Consider the following 20,223-nt stretch of genomic DNA (forward strand, 5'->3'; position numbering starts at 1 on the left):
TAATGTGAAGCAAGAAAAACATGAAGATTCAAGAGTAATTTATCAACACAGCTTTTCTCAGAAGAAAATCATTATATAATGGCTTTGATTGGTGGTCTTGACCTGATACCAGTAGCTAAATATAAGGCATGAGGCATGGCTGTTAGCCTTTAAGCCATATCATTTTTGTTCAAAGGATTCATTTAAAAAATTGGAACAGTCTCAAATGCACATTTTTTATTTAACCTTTAATTAGCCTACAGGCTAATCTATTTTGCAAGAGAGACATGTTCAAGAAAGCAGCAGTCCACTTACACAAGAAAACAAAATGCAATTCCCTTCCACTTAATAATAGATGCCACACACACACACACACACACACACACACACACACACACACACACACACACACACACACACACACACACACACACACACACACACAATTAGCCTAGTGATAGTAAGACAATGCAACAACTAAATGGCACCGATATGAATTTCATTGGTTTCTCGGGTTTCTGTTTTTTCATTAGCCTAGTATAAAGTGTATGACCTGTTGACAGTAGTCAGATTTGCGTTGATATTCGGTTGTTCAAATTACACAATTATGCAAACAAATGTGGTACAAATAAACACAGCCTAAACACAACCTACACATGTGTCTAGTCATAAATAGTAGTCTGAATATAGTGTAGGAGGCTACTACACGTTATCCGCAGCTCTTGTGGGGCTTTTGGCATAGGAGGAGCTCATGGAAGAATTTACACCTCTCAGATGAGAGCGAGCCACTGACGTCAGTGAAGTTATAATAAAGCGGGTTGTACAGGCACGTTCATGTCTGTATGTGTGTGAAGTTTGGAGAATCTAGGCCCCAACGGTAAAGGAAGGTCCAAAGTTGTGGCAATCAAATTTACGAGTCTTTAAACGTCTTAAGATCAATAATAAGCAACAACATGGAGGTCAGCGCGGAGGCCAAGAGGATTATGGTCCACGCTCTAGGCAAACTATACAGCTCGCGCGCCCAGCGCGGGGGACACGGTCTCCACCGGAGTCTGCTGCTCACGCTCGTAATGCAGTCCGCCCGGGATATCTACCACGCATCGCAGGCCAGTTGTGAAACCACGACAGCAGCAGAGCCGGTCCAGCAAGAGTCACCGATGGAGGAAACAACTGGAGACCCTTTGGAGAGGGAGGTTTCCTTGTCTCCGTCTGGACTACCCGCGACCCCCCAGCCCCAGGAGAGTGCCTCATCCTCCGAGGACGGAACGAGTTCACACCCGCTGCTCTGCAGTGTAACAGCAGGTAGAGAAGACAAGGAGAACCGGGGCCCTTCGAGGCCTGACCGTAACGCCAGGAAGAGACGCGGCAAGGCGGCCTCAGAGCCCGACTTCCTCCCCTGCAAGAAAGAGAAAATTGAGCAAGGGAGAAATACCGTCATACGGAGCTCTGTGAACTGCTACAGTGTCAGTTGGGACTCACTGGCCTCATCGGTGCCCATGTTAAGAGCCATTGCAGCGTTTTGAAGGGACAATGAAGAGTTTGCTTTGATTTGGGTTCATAAATATAATTTTGTGACCGAGCAGGAGGAATGCGCCATCGGCAAAACTATCCGGGTATGAGCCGGGTAGAGAGAGAGTAGGCCGCATATGCGTTCAGACACTATAACACGCTGTGGTCTCTAATGTTGGAAACGGGGCTGTCCCGGCAACTCACTGGAGATTTCTCCGAAACTTGGAGCTTGTTTTGTGAAAGAAGTGACTGATCGTTACCGTAAAAGAGTTCCTGTTCTGCCGCTGTGACTTTCCCCGCTGGCTGTGCGCCAAAAGAGGGAGACGGGAGAACTTTGTTTGGTCTAATTCTTTCTAGGGCTGGGCCTGGTCGAAAAGGACTGAATACAATACACGGCACAAGCCTAAACCGACTGAATAGTGCTGGTTTCACGGACTTTTATAGCCTACACGTGCGCCATGATGCTGAAAATACTAGACCAACTATTTACTATTAATCACTGTTGTGGGCCCCAGTAATCCAAACATTTGACCTATTACATAAATTGATCCATTAAATGTTATGAATGTTCTACCTGTATGATACATTCAAATGTATATTTTGTTCATTTGGAATTGTACGTTAATTGGTTAAACTGTGGAACTTTTCTTCCATACGAACCAAAATTAATTGTATCGACACTGATAACCAAAACTGTGAAACAAACCATTCCAATGACACTACCTCAGTTTTATTTATTAAAACGTTTTATAATGAACTTGAACCTTGTGTCGTTTCCTTATAACTTGTTGTAGCCTTGAGGAAACTATTCATCATGACATGGGTGCCCACTGGACTGGTTGAATCAACGTTGTTTCCACTTCATTTCAACCCCTAAAAATCTGTTTTAACATGGAAGACTGATTGGATTCTTTTTCACACAACGTTTAAATTAAATCCTGATGACATGGTCACATTTTTGTTGAATTCACGTTAGTTGACAACTCAATCAAACGTAAATAAAAACTTAACGTTGAACTGACATCTGTACCCAGTGGTTGGGCGTGACTAAAAGAAACAAGGGTAGTAAGAGTATTGCCCCATGGAGCGTGTGGGGAGGAAACGGCAATGGGTGTGATGAGTCGGAAGCACGCTGTGTCATCGCTATTCGCTCGCTCGCTCGCTCACACACACACACACACACACACACACACACACACACACACAATGGTTATATTTCCAGGAGGTTACGCTGTTGTAAAGAAAGAGACGCAGGACAAACACTATTTTCCCGGTCATCAAATTACGCACGGAATGGGAACAATGTATCACTTTTGTTGTTAACCTCGGGAAAATTGAGAGAGAGGGTCTATTGTGCCACCCTGACAGCTGTGGAGTACGGTCAGACATGGGACACTGTTCTCCCAGTGGCATGCAGGGGCATCGGCCTGACCACCCCAATCACAATCTGGGAAGGACTCTGCACGACTGGCCCATGTATCTGGACCAAGATTCGGGTCGGATAACCAGACAAAAATACAGTGTGAAACGGCAATAAGGGGCTGCCTGGAGCTGCTTTCATGAGGGTTTACAAATTGGTGTTTGTTTTTGCGCTGTTGGGGGCCGATTCCAAAACAAGTTAAGCGCATGTAAATAGAAAGTAATGCCCTTTGTATGCACTTTTTTCTCTATGCTTATTTTTTATTTTATTTTTTATTTTCACCTTTTCTCATTTACAACTGCGACCTGGCCAAGATAAAGCAAAGCAGTTCGACACATATAACAACACAGAGTTACACATGGAGTAAAACAAACATACAGTTAATAATACAGTAGAAAAATAAATCTATATACAATGTGAGCAAATGAGGTGAGATAAGGGAGGTAAAGGCAATAAATAGGCCATGGTGGCGAAGTAAATACAATACAGCAATTAAAATACTGGAATGGTAATTTTGACAATAGATGAGTGTGCAAAGTAGAAATACTGGGGTGCAAAGGAGCAAAATAAATAAATAAATACAGTAGGGGAAGAGGTAGTTGTTTGGGCTATTTATAGATGGGCTATGTACAGGTGCAGTGATCTGTGAGCTGCTCTGACAACTGGTGCTTAAAGCTAGGGAGGGAGATACGTTTTTCCAGTTTCTGAGATTTTTGTAGTTCGTTCCAGTCATTGGCAGCAGAGAACTGGAAGGAGAGGCGGCCAAAGGAGGAATTGGCTTTGGGGGTGACAATTGAGATATACCTGCTGGAACACGTGCTACGGGTGGGTGCAGCTATGGTGACCAGCGAGCAGAGACAAGGCGGGACTTTACCTAGCAGGGTCTTGTAGATGACCTGGAGCCAGTGGGTTTGGCGACGAGTATGAAGCAAGGGCCAGCCAACGAGAGTGTACAGGTCGCAGTGGTGGGTAGTATATGGGGCTTTGGTGACAAAACGGATGGCACTGTGATAGACTGCATCCAATTTGTTGAGTAGGGTGTTGGAGGCTATTTTGTAAATGACATCGCCAAAGTCGAGGATCGGTAAGATGGTCAGTTTTATGAGGGTATGTTTGGCAGCATGAGTGAAGGATGCTTTGTTGCGAAATAGGAAGACAATTCTAGATTTAACTTTGGATTGGAGATGTATTATGTGACTCTGGAAGGAGAGTTTACAGTCTAACCAGACACCTAGGTATTTGTAGTTGTCCACATATTCTAAGTCAGAACCGTCCAGAGTAGTGATGTTGGACGGGCGGGCAGGTGCAGGCAGCGATCAGTTGAAGAGCATGCATTTAGTTTTACTTGTATTTATTAAGAGCAGTTGTAGGCCATGGAAGGAGAGTTGTATGGCATTGAAGCTCGTCTGGAGGGTTGTTAACACAGTGTCCAAAGATGGGCCAGAAGTATACAGAATGGTGTCGTCTGCGTAGAGGTGGATCAGAGACTCACCAGCAGCAAGAGCGACATCATTGATATGTACAGAGAAGAGAGTCGGCCCAAGAATTGAACCCTGTGGCACCCCCATAGAGACTGCCAGAGGCCCGAACAACAGGCCCTCAGATTTGACACACTGAAATCTGTCGGATAAGTAGTTGGTGAACCATTCGAGGCAATCATTTGAGAAACCAAGGCTGTTGAGTCTGCCGATGAGGATGTGGTGATTGACAGAGTCGAAAGCCATGGCCAGGTCAATGAATACGGCTGCACAGTACTGTTTCTTATCGATGGCGGTTAAGATATCGTTTAGGACCTTGAGCGTGGCTGAGGTGCATCCATGACCAGCTCTGAAACCCGATTGCATAGCGGAGAAGGTACAGTGGGATTCTAAATGGTCGGTGATCTGTTTGTTAACTTGGCTTTCGAAGACCTTAGAAAGGCAGGGTAGGATAGATATAGGTCTGTAGCAGTTTGGGTCAAGAGTATCCCCCCATTTGAAGAGGGGTATGACCGCAGCTGCTTTCCAATCTTTGGGAATCTTAGATGACATGAAAGAGAGGTTGAACAGGCTAGATCATTTTAGAAAGAAAGGGTCCAGATTGTCTATTATTCTTACTTTGATTTGAATGAGAATATCACCTGCAATTCGTTCAGGGTGGAGATGTAAGAAATGAAGGTGTGGTGGAGGTGTGTTTGCAGATATGCTGTATTATGACCTTCACTAATTCCCTCATAATTCCACCACTTTTATGTGCGAGGAAACCATAAATAAGGTCGAGCAAACTTTTCAGTTCCAAGTGTAAAAACCTCTACTTTCTTTGTGAAGGAAAAGCAGCCAACAAGTGCTCAGCATACAGTTGAAGCCGAAAAATGATGTCATGGCTTTAGAAGCTTCTGACAGGCCTATTGACATCATTTGAGTCAATTGGAGGTGTACCTGTGGATGTATTTCAAGGCCGACCTTTCAACTCAGTGCTTCTTTGCTTGACATCATGGGAAAATCAAAAGAAATCAGCCAAGACCTCAGAAAAAAATGTCATCCTTGGGAGCAATTTCCAAATGCCTGAAGGTACCACGTTCATCTGTACAAACAATAGTACGCAAGTATAAACACCATGGGACCACGCAGCCGTCATACCACTCAGGAAGGAGATGCGTTATATTAATGTATTTTGGTGTGAAAAGTGCAAATCAATCCCAGAACAACAGCAAAGGACCCTGTGAAGATGCTGGAGGAAACAGGTACAAAAGTATCTATAACCACAGTAAAACGAGTCCTATATCGACATAACCTGAAAGGCCGCTCAGCAAGAAAGAAGCTACTGCTCCAAAACCGCCATAAAAAAGCCAGACTACGGTTTGCAACTGCACATGGGGACAAAGATCATACTTTTTGGAGAAATGTCCTCTGGTCTGATGAAACAAAAATAGAACTGTTTGGCCATAATGACCATCGTAATGTTTGGAGGAAAAAGGGGGAGTCTTGCAAGCTGAAGAACACCATCCCAATTGTGAAGCTCGGTTGCATCATGTTGTGGAGGTGCTTTGCTGCAGGAGGGACTGGTGCACTTCACAAAATAGATGACATCATGAGGTAGAAAAATTATGTGGATATATTGAAGCAACATCTCAAGACATCAGTCGGGCAGTTAAAGCTTGGTCGCAAATGGGTCTTCCAAATGGACAATGACCCCAAACATACTTCCAAAGTTGTGGCAAAATGACTTAAGGACAACAAAGGCAAGGTATTGGAGTGGCCATCACAAAGCCCTGACCTCAATCCTATAGAACATTTGTTGGCAGAATTGAAAAAGTGTGTGCAAGCAAGGAGGCCTACAAACCTGACTCAGTTACTCCAGCTCTGTCAGGAGGAATGGGCCAAAATTCACCCAACTTATTGTGCAAAGCTTGTGGAAGGCTACCCGAAACGTTTGACCCAAGTTAAACAATTTAAAGGCAATGCTACCAAATACGAATTGACTGTAAGTAAACTTCTGACCCACTGGGAATGTGATGAAATAATTAAAAGCTGAAATAAATCACTCTCTCTACTATTATTCTGACATTTCACATTCTTAAAATAAAGTGGTGATCCTAACTGACCTAAGACAGGGAATTTCTACTAGGATTAAATGTCAGGAATTGTGAAAAACTGAGTTTAAATGTATTTGGCTAAAGTATATGTAAACTTCCGACTTCAACCGAATGTGGGAACTCCTTCAACACTGTCGGAAAAACATTCCTCATGAAGCCGGTTGAGAGAATGCCTAGAGTGTACAAAGCTGTCATCAAGGAAAAAGGTGGCTACTTTGAAGATTCTAAAATTTAAAATGTATTTTGATTTGTTTGACACTTTTTTGCTTACTATATGATTCCATATGTGTTATTTTATAGTGTTGATTGTCTTCACTATTATTCTACAATGTAGAAATTAGTAAAAATAAAGAAATACCTTTGAATGAATAGGTGTGTCCAAACGTTTGAATGGTACTGTATGTAAATAAGTTATTTCTGTTTCTTATTTGTAATACATTTGCACACTTTTCTAAAAACCTGTTTTTGCTTTGTCATTATGGGGTATTGTGTGTAAATTGATGAGGGACATTTTTTTTGGAAAAAGGGATGGGTCTGAATACATTACAAATGCAGTGTCATAGCTGTTGATAAAAGCTAGTTAAATGAGTAATCCGTTTGGAGAAGGGATTGCAATTAAAAAAAGCAATTGGTTTTGATTATTTTTCCTTATGATCCTTGGAGGCAAATGTGAAACCAGTCATATGGAAGCAAACTGAAAATCATAGCAACATGACATGCATTGTTGCCCCTGTGACATTATTAAAAAATATATGTTTTAATTGTGTGCCCTCATTATTTGCATTGATGAAATTTGGAGACACAAACTATAGGCTTCTGTAGGGCTTGACCAACCGAGTTGATGTATGTGCTTTAGAATGTTTTAATTATATGCCTAGGCTTTTCTCTGTTTTATTTTGCAATTTTTATCATGTTAGACATTAGCCACGATCGGGAGCCACCTTCAGTAATACCCACATACATTTATAACTGTCACTTTAGTGTTTGTTTTCTTCAATTTGTATCTTACATTTCACATCATTCCATATGCAGTTCCATGATTCCTGAGGATTATAGGAATATCGTTCAACCCTTATTGTACACTTGTTTCCACCTTCCAATATCTCATGGTTTGAACTTGGATATGACAACTTTCAGGATGAATCAAACCAATGTATTTTGATTAATCAATATATTTCATGAGTAAAGGCTCTCCTAACCCTAAAATTTGCCTAAATAACTACAAGATCAGAGTATTTTGAAATCTACCAGTTGCTGAAACAGAGTCAAATATGCATATACAGTATTTGGTGTGTTTCTTTCATTGAACCCTATATTCAGAACCCGTTGTATTCTATTCTCATTGTATTCTAGTGAGTCAGTTGACAAAATTCGAATTAAAGGTACACCGTATTTAAAGGGATGGCTTAAGATAAATGTACTGATAACACTATTGAATGAAAACTCCACGAGAAAATCTGTTTGCAAGCAAGTGGGAGGGTTTTCAGAGGTTGAATTAAATGTATTCAAGGGAATCGCGCCTGCAAAGCCCGTTACACACCTGCATAAGGTAAGTCTGAATACCAACTACTGAGAAGTGAATAGGAAAGGTAACTGAACTAAATGACTATTGCACCGCAGCACTCACTTCTGCCATCATGAAGTGCTTTTAGAGGCTAATCAAGGATCATATCACCTCTACCTTACCTGACACCCTAGACCCACTTCAATTTTGTTACCGCCCCAATAGATCCACAGACGATGCAATTGCCATCGCTCTGCACACTGCCCTATCCCATCTGGACAAAAGGAATACCTATGTAAGAATACTATTCATTGACTATAGTTCAGCCTTCAACACCATAGTATCCTCCAAGCTCATCATTATGCTCAGGCCCCTGGGTCTGAATGCCGCCCTGTGCAACTGTGTCCTGGACTTCTTGACGGGTCGCCCCCAAGTGTTGAAGATAGGAAACAACACCTCCATTTCGCTGATCCTCAACACAGGGGCCCCATAAGGGTGCGTGCTCAGCCCCCTCCTATACTCCCTGTTAACCCATTACTGCGTGGCCATGCACGCCTCCAACTCAATCATCAAGTTTGCAGACGACACAACAGTAGTAGGCCTGATTACCAACAATGACTAGACTGCCTACAGGGAGGAGGTGAGGGCTCTGGCGGAGTTGTGCCAGGAAAATAATCTCTCCCTCAACGTCAAGAAAATGAAGGAGCTGATCATGGACTTCAGGAAACAGCAGAGGGAGCACGCCCCTATCCACATCGACGGGACCGCAGTGGAGAAGGTGGAAAGCTTCAAGTTCCTCGGTGTACACATCACTGACAATCTGAAATGGTCCACCAACATAGACAATTGGTGAAGTAGGCGCAACAGCGTCTCTTCAACCTCAGGAGGCTGAAGAAATTTGCTTTGGCCCCTAAGACCCTCACAAACTTTACAGATGCACAATTGAGAGCATCCTGTCGGGCTGTATCACCGCCTGGTACGACAACTTCACCGCCCGCAACCGCAGTGCTCTCCAGAGTGTGGTGCTGTCTGCCCAACACATCAATGGGGGCACACTACCTGCAGCATCCGATATCACAGGAAGGCCAAAAAGATCATCAAGGATATCAGCCACCTCGCCTCCCGAGTAGAACAACGGTCTCAGGCACTGCATCACAGTGCTAGAGGCATCACACCAGATCCGGGTTCGATCCCGGGCTGTGTCGCAGACGGCCGGGACCAGGAGACCCATGAGGCGGTGCACAATTGGCCCAGCGTCGTCCGGGTTAGGGGAGAGTTTGGCCTGCTGGGATGTCCTTGTCCCATCACGCTCTAGCGACTCCTTGTGGCGGCCGGGTGCATGCACGTTGACTTCGGTCGCCAGCTGTAAGGTGTTTCCTCCTACACATTGGTGCGGCAGGCTTCCGGGTTGACCGAGCAGTGTGTCAAGAAGCAGTGCGGCTTGGCGGGGTCGTGTTTCAAGGGACGCATGGCTCTCAACCTTTGCCTCTCCCGAGTCCGTATGGGAGTTGCAGCAATGGGACTAGACTGTAACTATGAATTGAATATCACGAAATTGGGGAGAAAAGGGGTAAAAAGTACAACAAATTAAAAAGGACATCAACCACCTGAGCCACGGCCTGTTCTATCTTAAGGCCATGAGACTGTTAAATAGCCATCACTAGCCGGTTACCACCCGGTTACTCAACCCTGCACCTTTGAGAATGGCGCCGGAGGGGATGGGTGCCGTTTTACGTGCTCCTAACCAACTGTGCTATTTTGTCCATTTTTTCGCGTTGTTTGTAACTTCTTTTTAAACTTTTTGTACATAATATTGCTGCTACCGTCACTTATGACCAAAAATAACTTCTGAACATCAGAACAGCGATTACACACCTCGAACTGGACAAAGATATTTTCTTTAACCACTCCGGCGGAAGGATATACTGCTTTCTCTGGAACGGGCCCAAATCCCCATCATTTGCGTGAAGAAAAGACGGAGAAAAAGGGTGCGGAGATTGGACTGCCATTCTGAAAATTCATAGGCGAGTGAGTTAACCCCCTCTACCATTAGTCCTATTAGCCAACGTGCAATCATTGGATAGCTAAATGGATGAGCTCCGATCAGGGATATCCGACCAACAGGACATTAAAAACTGTAATATCCTATGTTTCACCGAGTCGTAGCTGAACGACGACATGGATAACATACAGCTGGCTGGGTTTTCCATCCATCAGCAAGATAGAACAGATATCTCCGGTGAGACAAGGGGTGGCGGTCTGTGTCTATTTGTAAATAACAGCTGGTGCACAAAATCTAATATTAAGGAAGTCTCAAGGTTTTGCTCTCCTGAGATACAGTATCTCATGATAAGCTGTAGACCACGCTATTTACCAAGAGAGTTTTCATCTATATTTTTCTTAGCTGTCTATTTACCACCACAAACCGATGCTGGCACTAAGACGGCACTCAACGAGCTGTATAGGGCCATAAGTTAACAGAAAAATTCTCATCCAGAGGCAGCGCTCCTAGTGGCCGGGGACTTTAATGCAGGTAAGCTTAAATCCGTTTTACCTCATTTCCACCAGCATTTTAAATGTGCAACCAGAAGGAAAAAAACTCTGTACCAACTTTACTCCACACACGCCCTCCATTTAGCAAATCTGACCATAACTCTATCCTCCTGATTCCTGCTTACAAGCAAAAAGTAAAGCAGGAAAAACCAGTGACTCGCTGAATAAGGAAATGGACAGAGGACGCAGATGCTAAGCTACAGGACTGTTTTGCTAGTACAGACTGGAATATGTTCCGGGATTCTTCCGATGGCATTGAGGAGTACACCACATCAGTCACTGGCTTCATCAATAAGTACATTGATGACGTCGTCCCCACAGTGACCGTACGTACATACCATGGATTACAGGCAACATCCGCAATGAGCTAAAGGACAGAGCTGCCGCTTTCAAGGAGATGGACTCTAACACGGACGCTAATAAGAAATCCCTCTATGCCCTCCGACAAAACATCAAACAGGCAAAGTGTCAATATAGGACTAAGATTGAATCGTACTAGACCGGCTCCGATGCTCGTAGGATGTGGCAGTGCTTGCAAACTATTAGGGACTACAAAGGGAAGCACAGCCGCAAGCTGCCCAGTGACACGAGCCTACCCTACCCTACCCTACCAGATGAGCTAAATATCTTCCGTGCTCACTTCGAGGCAAGCAACACTGAAACATGCATGCATGAGAGCATCAGCTGTTCCGGACGACTGTGTGATCACGATCTCCGTAGCCGATGTGAGTAAGACCTTTAAACAGGTCAATATTCACAAGGTCGCAGGGCCAGACGGATTTCCAGGACATGTGCGCTGACCATCTATCAAATGTCTTCAACATTTTCAACCTGTCCCTGACCGAGTCTGTAATACCAACATGTTTCAAGCAGACCACCATAGTCCCTGTGCCCAAGAACATCAAGGTAACCTGCCTAAATGACTACCGACCTGTAGCACTCACGTCTGTAGCCATGAAGTGCTTTGAAAGGCTGGTCATGGCTCACATCAACTCCATTATCCCAGAAACCCTAGACCCACTCCAATTTGGATACCGCCCCACCAGATCCACAGATGATGCAATCTCTATTGAATTCTACACTGCCCTTTCCCACCTGGACAATAGGAACACCTACGTGAGGATGCTATTCATTGACTACAGCTCAGCGTTCAACACCATAGTGCCCTCAAAGCTCATTACTAAGCTAAGGACCCTTGGACAAACACCTCCCTCTGTAACTGCATCCTGAACTTCTTGACGGGCTGTCCCCAGGTGGTAAGGGTAGGTAACAACACATCTGCCATGCTGATCCTCAACACAGGGGCCCCTCAGGGGTGCATGCTCAGTCCCCTCCTGTACTTCCTGTTCACCCATGACTGCATGGCCAAGCATGTCTCCAACACCATCATTAAGTTTGCCGATGACACAACAGTGGTAGGCCTGATCACTGACAATGATGAGACAGCCAATAGGGAGGTCAGAGACCTGGCAGAATGTTGCCCGGATTACAAGCTCTCCCTCAACGTGATCAAGACAAAGTAGATAATTGTGGACTACAGAAAAAGGAGGACCGAGCATGCCCCCATTCTCATCGACGGGGCTGTAGTGGAGCAGGTTGAGAGCTTCAAGTTCCTTGGTGTCCACATCACCAACAAACTATCATGGTCCAAACACACCAAGACAGTCGTGAAGAGGGCAGGACAATTCCTATTCCCCCTCAGGAGACTGAAAAGATTTGGCATGGGTCCTCAGATCCTCAAAATGTTCTACATCTGTACCATCGAGAGCATCCTGACTGGTTGCATCACCTCCTGGTATGGCAACTGCTCGGCCTCCATCTACAAGGCACTACAGAGCGTAATATGTATGGCCCAGTACATCACTGGGGCCAAGCTTCCTGCCATCCAGGACCTCTATACCAGGCGGTGTCAGAGGAAGGCCCAAAGAATTGCCAAAGACTCCAGCCATCCTAGTCATAGACTGTTCTCTCTGCTACTGCACGGCAAGCAGTACAAGTAGCCGCAAGTAGCGCCAAGTCTAGGTCAAAAAGGCTTCTTAACAGCTTCCCCCAAGCCATAAGACTCTTGAACGGTTAACATAAGACTCTTGAACAGTTAATCCAATGGCTACCCGGACTATTTGCATAGTCCCCACCCCACCCCCCATTTTTACGCTGCTGCTACTCTGTTTATTATCCATGCTTAGTCACTTTACCTCTACCTACATGTACATATTACCTCAATTACCTCGACTAACCGGTGCCCCTGCATATTGACTCTGTACCGGAACCTGCTGTATATAGCCTTGCTACTGTTATTTTATTGTTGCTCCTTAATAATTTTTTTGATTACATTTTATTTTTCTTCTTGAAACTGCATTTTTGGTTAAGGGCTTGTAAGTAACCATTTCACTGTCATGTCTACACCTGTTGTATTCGGCGCATGTGACAAATACAATTTAATTTTATTCTATTCTATTTTAGAGGCTGCTGCCCTATTTACATAGACATGGAATCACTAGTCACTTTAATAATGTTTACATACTGCTTTACTCATCTCATATGTATTTACTGTATTCTATTCTACTGTATTTAGTCAATGGCACTCCGACATTGCTCGTCCTAATATTTATATATTTCTTAATTCCATTATTTTACTTTTAGATTTGTGTGTATTGTTGTGAATTGTTAGATACTACTGCACTGTTGGAGCTAGGAACACAAGCATTTCGCCTTCACCCGCAATAACATCTGCTAATATGTGTATGTGACCAATAAGATTTGATTTGATTTGAAAGGTGTGCGTAGGAAAGGCATACATTTCCTATATCGGAATCGGCCCCTTGGAGAGTAGGCTATACTAGCCCATGGAGTGTGAACAATGTTGTTTAATCTGCCTTCCACCCTAGCTGTGTGTTTGGTCTGGCCTGGGTATGGAAGGAGTAGGGGAGAGAAATGAAGGAGAGAGGGAGGGAGAGAGCGGGGGAAATAGAGGGGGGCAGGATACAGGAAGTGGAGCTGGCAGCAGAATGCAGGGGAGGATGGAGGGTGTGTGTGTGTGTGTGTGTGTGTGTGTGTGTGTGTGTGTGTGTGTGTGTGTGTGTGTGTGTGTGTGTGTGTGTGTGTGTGTGTGTGTGTGTGTGTGTGTGTGTGTGTGTGTGAGAGATGGGGGTGGTGAAGTATTAGGGGGGTTATATATAGAACAGACATTAGAACAGGACACCTCACACATCTGCCTGGCTCACATCTGGCCAACAGGCAGCACCAGGAAAAGGGAGGGATGGAGAGGAGGGAGAGAGCGAGGGCTTGTGTACCTCTGTCAGTTACATGACATTTCAGTAGCACAGCTAATTGGATTAATAAAGGAAGAGAGTGAAATAAAACTTTAGTTAGTTATCCTGATAATACAGATTTTTCCTATCAATTATTGGAGGGTTTTTTATGAGCCAGTTTCAGGGTTTCCATCTCACCTGCACAGTATTTATTCCTGTGTTCTTCCATTTGATGTATAGACAATGTCTCAATAAAATAGATAGGTAACAACTGAAAGTCTGCATACTGCTTTATAACTTGTTATACACATGCATACGTTTTTATGATGTCTTACTATAAGGCTTTTAATACAGTTGTCACCTACATATTCACTGTTGGATGAGTGCATCATACAATTGCAGAATGAACTGAAATGTGTGAGGTGAGGAGAGAAAAGGTGAGCAGAGAGGATACATGTTTTTAGACAGGAGGGAGGAAGTACAGCGGAGAAAAAAAGGAGGAATGCGGTGGAGGAATGTGTGAGGAGAGAAGAGATGGACATAAGGTAGGAGAAGAGAGAGGTAGGTTGAGGGAAGGATACGGGGCATTGGGGGAGCAGAGAGAGGCCGGTTGACGGAAAGAATGTGGGGGGCTTAGGGAAAGGTGGAAGGAGTGGAGAATAGGAGGGGAGTATAGGTGTGGAATGTGACATCCGGCCCATTGATTGTACTGCTAATGTTTCCGTCAGCAATCTGATCTGAAGCTGTCCTCTCTAAAGTACACAGAACACACAGGGCAAGCAGGGGTGACACTAGAAACAGACCAGAACACACAGGGTAGGCAGGGGGAACACAAGAAACAGACTAGAACACACTGGGCAGGCAGGGGGAACACTAGAAACAGACTAGAACACACATGGCAGGGGGGACACTAGAAACAGACTAGAACACACAGGGTAGGCAGGGGGGACACTAGAAACAGACTAGAATATATAGGGTAGGCAGGGGGAACACTAGAAACAGACCAGAACACAGGGAAGACTGGAGGAACAATAGAAACAGACCAGAACACACAGGGAAGACTGGAGCAACAATAGAAACAGACCAGAACACACAGGGAAGACTGGAGCAACAATAGAAACAGACCAGAACACAGGGAAGACTGGAGGAACAATAGAAACAGACCAGAACACACAGGGAAGACTGGAGCAACAATAGAAACAGACCAGAACACACAGGGAAGACTGGAGGAACAATAGAAACAGACCAGAACACACCCAGTGGGCACACAATGGTTGAATCAACTTTGTTTCCATGTCATTTCAATGAAATGACGTTGGAATAGAGGTTGAATTGATGTCTGTACCCAGTGGGACAGGGCAGGCAGGAGGAACACTAGAAACAGATGGGAGATAGCAGACACAATATTTACACTCCTAAATGCGCGTTTACACACTACCTTACACATAACAACACACTCCGTTACACACATCAAACGTCTCTACTTCTCCAAATCTATAACCCCAACGCAAACACACTCTCATTCTCACTATAATACACTCTTTCACTCAAACATACGCACACATTCATACGCACACATTCACTTGAAAACACACACAAAAAGAAACGGAAGTCTCTCCAGACCAACAGTGTGCATTCTCTCTGGTTTTTATTCATTAGGAAGAATTCTGTCTGGAATTACAAAATGCACTGGTAGAAATAGCGGTGAGATAGGTTGAGAGTGTGAGAGATAAGAGTGAGAGAGAAATAGAGAGGGAGTGAGTGAGAGATAAAAGATCCCACAGACAGAGTTTTAAGGGTTACATCATCAGATTTGGCTGGCTCCTGGCTCCTGGCCCCACCCAAAAGTAGGCAGGGATATCCCCATCTCTTTTTATTTGATTCTCTTCTTTAAAACAGGAGTTCTCTTTTTTTGTAGTGTCCTGAACATGGTTGTGTAGTGTCTCACCTCCATGTTTACAGTTAACAGCTGGCAACATAAATAAACAAACCAACTTTGATTCTCACCAAAGTCATCATGTCGCTCTTTTGACGTTTTTTTTTTATATAGATTTTTTAAACCTTTTTTGTTCTCAAAAATAGAAGGAAAAAAGAAAACATGTTGCTTAGTAAAAACATCTATCTATATTCATATATTTTTTAATCTGAATTCATATTCTTATTTTTTTGATTCCTGAAAATGACTGTTCACCCACGGTGTGGCATGCACATAGCACATGCAGTTCTGGAAGTAGATATTTTCCCTTTTTTTGTATTTTTTTGGTACTTAAAATGCTTTTATTTCTATGTTTTCCATAGCAGCTCATACATTGCTTTTTGAAGTAACGGTGGGGTTATTTAGAATATGTTGTTAGTGGATGGTTGGTCAGTATCGGACACAATGATTGACAGTGAATGTTAGGGCCTCTCATAGTTTCAATTGGAGGGTGATTGACATCTTATTTCATCTTGCACACAGCCACACAAACGTTCTGACACTCGCTCACAAACACAGGCTAACTCACACACACAAACAAAGGCTCACCAACTCAAATGTCATCACTGTGCTTTCACAAAATATTCAAAGCAAATAAACAAATGAAATGAAATATCCAACGAAAACAGCTAGCTATTGATGTACACACAGACATTGAATGTACACACACATTCTTGCTATAAAAGAACTCATTCATACACAGACACACACGGAAACGCACACACGCCATACGCACGTACACGCATACTTGCTACAGCCAGGAGCTACATACTGAGAGTGTATCTGTGTATTCCTATCTTATCAGTGTTGTGATGTGACTTATACACATCTATGACATTCCTACGTTAGATGAATACTGTAAAGGCAATGTGCCTGTGCACTTTCTGGTCAAAGTGTGGTACATAGAATCATGGGATATGTCGTTACAGTACATCAGAATCCAGATATGTGCAGATCTAACTGCGCTATATCTATGGCAGCTGTGAACAAACACTGTTGCCTGACGCTAATGGTTTTGACATGGGGTGTAATAATAAGAATAATAATGACAGAATTCTAATAAATTAATGCTTCACTATGGCAATCCTCAACGTCCGGCAACTGTGAGAGAGACACTGTACGGGACAGTGGTGGGTATTAGGATGGATGTTAGTTTGAGGCACACAAAGACACACAAAAAGAGAATAGGGTGACACAGGACACAGAGGTTTGGCAGAAAAGACCCAGTCATTGTTTCTCCCATGCATTTTCATTGGCTGTGATACATGTCCTGTGCATTTGTGATTGGCTGTGTTACATGTCCTGAACACAAAGGAGGTGATCCACCAGTGACAGACAACACTTAAACCTTATGCTCCCAGTTTAAAGACAGATACGAAAGCATTGGAATCAGACAGTCAAAATAGAAGGGGTGATACAATGATACAATAGGACAGGGATGCTATGTATTGCATACAGTGCCACCTAGAGGGCCAAACTGGTAGTGGAGCTCTGTCTCATTACTGCTTTATCTGGTCTACTTTAGTGTGTAGACCCCGTTACCTAAGCAAGAGCGACCATTTAGCAGCCCTATATTTACCCAAATGATTAATATATGTAAACAACTGTCCGATGAACAAGTATACATGTCAGATACATGATTTCCTGTATGACTTTTGACATTGTTCTTTTTTTAAAGTTCTTTCTTAAGTTCCTTTCCCCTTCCCCACTGTATAACACTGTATCAGAGTCATTACTATGATTACTCCTGTTCCCACAATGCACCTCTCTGACAAAGCTCCGCCCACCAGCCGGACCAGTGGACCACCAACCAGACAGAACGTCTCACTAAACAAAGATGGTGACACGCTGAGCACAACCGACTCAAAAGTAACAAACAAATACAAAACAAAAATAACTCTCTCTCACAAGCATGAACATCGTCATCATCATCATCACCATTATCATCATCGTTATTATTATCATCATTGTCATTATCATAATCATCAATAGTATTGTTATCAGTATCTATAGAACCATTATCACTATTAATAACAAATAAACGAAAGATGAAGAGGTTCCCTCCTTTCATCGGCCTTTCTTTCTCTCTCTCTCTTTTCATCGCTCTTTCAAACACAAACCCTGGAAGACTAGAGACATTTCTCTGGTTTGAACGAGGCTATGCGTCAGCAGATGAAGAGCCAATAAGGACCATGGAGCGTGCTTGTAACTTCCTCCCCCAGTTTTAACTCCCTTTTAATATGAACCTATAATATCTGGGGTCTGCGTTTTCATACTTTCCTGCCTTCTTTCCTTCCATGAAATAAAAGTAGGCCTTATAACAAAATATCTACTTCCTTGAAAATGATTGTGCAATCTCAGCCACATCAACAGTTATAATTTGGCACAGAGCATTTGAATAAGAACAAAGTGGGAAATAGATCATCCTGTCCCTAGGCATAAAAAAGGCTTGGACCTTGTTCTTCTCTTCCTCATCGCCCCATCTCTCCATCCATCCTAACTATCCTGATTATACCTCCAGCACAGGAAGAGAGAGAGAGAGGGACGCCTCAGGGAGAAGAGAGAGAAACAAAGGGATTACAGGAAAAAGAGAGAACCCCACAGACTAATATAGAAAGGACCAAGGAATAGTTTCCCCCACATTACAGTAGTTTCTCTTTGTTATCATTTTTTTTTTTGTATCAATCATGCAGGATTCCCCAGGTTTTAAAACTCTGCAAGTTCCAACGAAGCTGAGCGGATGCAACGGAAGAATCAAGCTTCAATGTTTCGAAGAAGAAGAAGAGGAAGAGGAAGAGGAAAAAGTAGCAGCCGCAGGAGTAGAAGAAGAAATACTGAAGAAAATGTTTGTTTTTAAGTTTCTTTTTTTTGTTCACCATCCACTTTTTTTTATGTTTCTTCTCTACTCAGTTGGGGCGGAATCTTTTTTGGGGGTTGGGGGGTTGGAATGGATAGATTCCTCCTACATGTGTGTCCCGGTGTCCCCCCCACCACCTGTTTCCCCCACTCCCCCCACCACACTCAGGTGGAAGGCTCATCATCACTGATGTCATTATTAACAGTAAACACAGATGATAAAACTCATCAATATCTCCCCAACATCGGGGTCAGTGGTTGGTTTTTGCAACTAACGCAACTCCACTTAGTTCTCTGCAATGTCATAGTTTTTTGCGTTGATTACGTGATGACGTCTTGGTCGTTGTGGCGGTTTTTAATATTGTTTCCAGAGGCGTAGCATCATGATACGCTGAGAAAAGCATCCGTCCCCCCTATCATCCATTTTGAAAAACTACATTTTGAGTTTTTATCTCCTTGCATCCGATGAGCTGGGTTCCATAGTTTTTGGAGGAGGAATTGGTTTGTACTCCATACCCTGTTCACTAATTTCCACTCATCCTTCAGTGGTCCTCCTCCTCATCCCTCTATTCTAACTACCCCTTCCTCACTCCCTCCATCCCCGGGAAACACTAAGCAGCAGAAGAAACGAAAAACAAACGGAAAGAAGGAAAGAAAGAATCATGCCTTGGTTTCCCCTGTCTCATGGCGGTCAGTGCTCTGGCTGTGTGTTTTCCTGGGCTGGGAGGAAGGGACTAATAACTCAGACAGTGTGGTTGAGCCCTCCCTCCATCCATCCCTCCATAGTCCCACAGAGGCTAGCACCTGTTGTTATCCGTGTTGTTGTAGGGTTCGTGCAGGCCTTTCGTGCGGGGCCCTCTAGGCTGGGGAGGGGGGACCTTGTGGGGCCCGGGGTGGGTGGGGCCGTGGTGGTGTTGCGAGGAGGGGGAGGAGGCGCGGTACCCGTTGGGGAGGCGTCGAGGGGGAGGAGGCTGCTGCCCTTGGGGGGTGGGGGTGGTGTTGGGTGGGGGCGCGTGGCGGGAAGTCCTGGGCGAGGTGCGGGAGTGGGGGTTGTTGGGGTGTGGGTTGTTTGGGTGCGGGTTGATAGGGTGCTGCTGCTGTGGGGTTGGGGGATGGTTTTGCAGGGGGAGAGTAGGGTGGTTGAGGGGGTGAGGCTTGTGAGGGTTGCCCTGTGTGGGGCTCTGCTCATAGGGAGGCGGTTTGTGGTGCTCACGGTCGTAATCCTGGTAGTCCTGGTTGTAGAAGCAGCCGTCGCCCTCCAGCGACCCACTCTCTCCTCCTCCTCCTCCTCCTCCTCCCCCATCCCCCCAGCGGGGAGGGGGGTGGCAGGCTTGGTTGGGTGAGCCATGGTGGGGCGGGGGAGGTCCCTGGGGGGGCTCAGGGGAAAAGCGGCGAGGGGCGGGGGCGGGATTGCGCCCCAGGGGCTGGGCTCCGGGAGGTGTGGCCATGGCTTTACGGACGACAGGAGAGTAGGTGACGTGTGGGCGGGGCGTTGCCGGGGTCTGAGGGAGTTGCCGACGGCCTCGTCTCGGGGTACTGGTCCCCGAGGTAGAGGGAGCGGGACTTTCGCTCACCGAACTACTGCCCTACACGAACATTGAA

The 20,223-nt window shown here is 44.6% G+C and overlaps 2 protein-coding genes across 19 annotated transcripts in view; one reads left to right on the forward strand and one right to left on the reverse strand.

The window, feature by feature from the left end:
- The first annotated feature begins 742 nt into the window (after positions 1 to 742).
- LOC106592726 (immediate early response gene 2 protein) lies at positions 743 to 2,251 on the forward strand. The gene has a single exon (XM_014184050.3). It carries the CDS (start codon positions 933 to 935, stop codon positions 1,500 to 1,502), a length of 570 nt encoding a protein of 189 aa, XP_014039525.2. The 5' UTR covers positions 743 to 932; the 3' UTR covers positions 1,503 to 2,251.
- A 13,170-nt stretch (positions 2,252 to 15,421) lies between these two features.
- The window catches only part of LOC106606768 (voltage-dependent P/Q-type calcium channel subunit alpha-1A), a 138,066-nt gene continuing 133,264 nt past the window's right edge, over positions 15,422 to 20,223 (reverse strand). For 17 of the 18 annotated variants that reach the window (XM_082972773.1, XM_082972759.1, XM_082972781.1 and 14 more), the window contains one exon: positions 15,422 to 20,207. In XM_082972773.1, the coding sequence (XP_082828899.1) occupies positions 19,419 to 20,207 (789 nt within the window). In that variant the 3' untranslated portion in view covers positions 15,422 to 19,418. The remainder of the gene's footprint in view (positions 20,208 to 20,223) is intronic. The other variant, XM_082972777.1, reaches the window with a different exon arrangement.

Source organism: Salmo salar, chromosome 03, assembly GCF_965601325.2.
Source record: "Salmo salar chromosome 03, fSalSal1, whole genome shotgun sequence".
In the NCBI taxonomy this organism is placed as follows: domain Eukaryota; kingdom Metazoa; phylum Chordata; class Actinopteri; order Salmoniformes; family Salmonidae; genus Salmo; species Salmo salar.

Coding starts and splice junctions, on each gene's coding strand:
- LOC106592726 (XM_014184050.3), top strand. CDS start 933: ATGGAGGTCAGCGCGGAGGCCAAGAGGATTATGGTCCACGCTCTAGGC.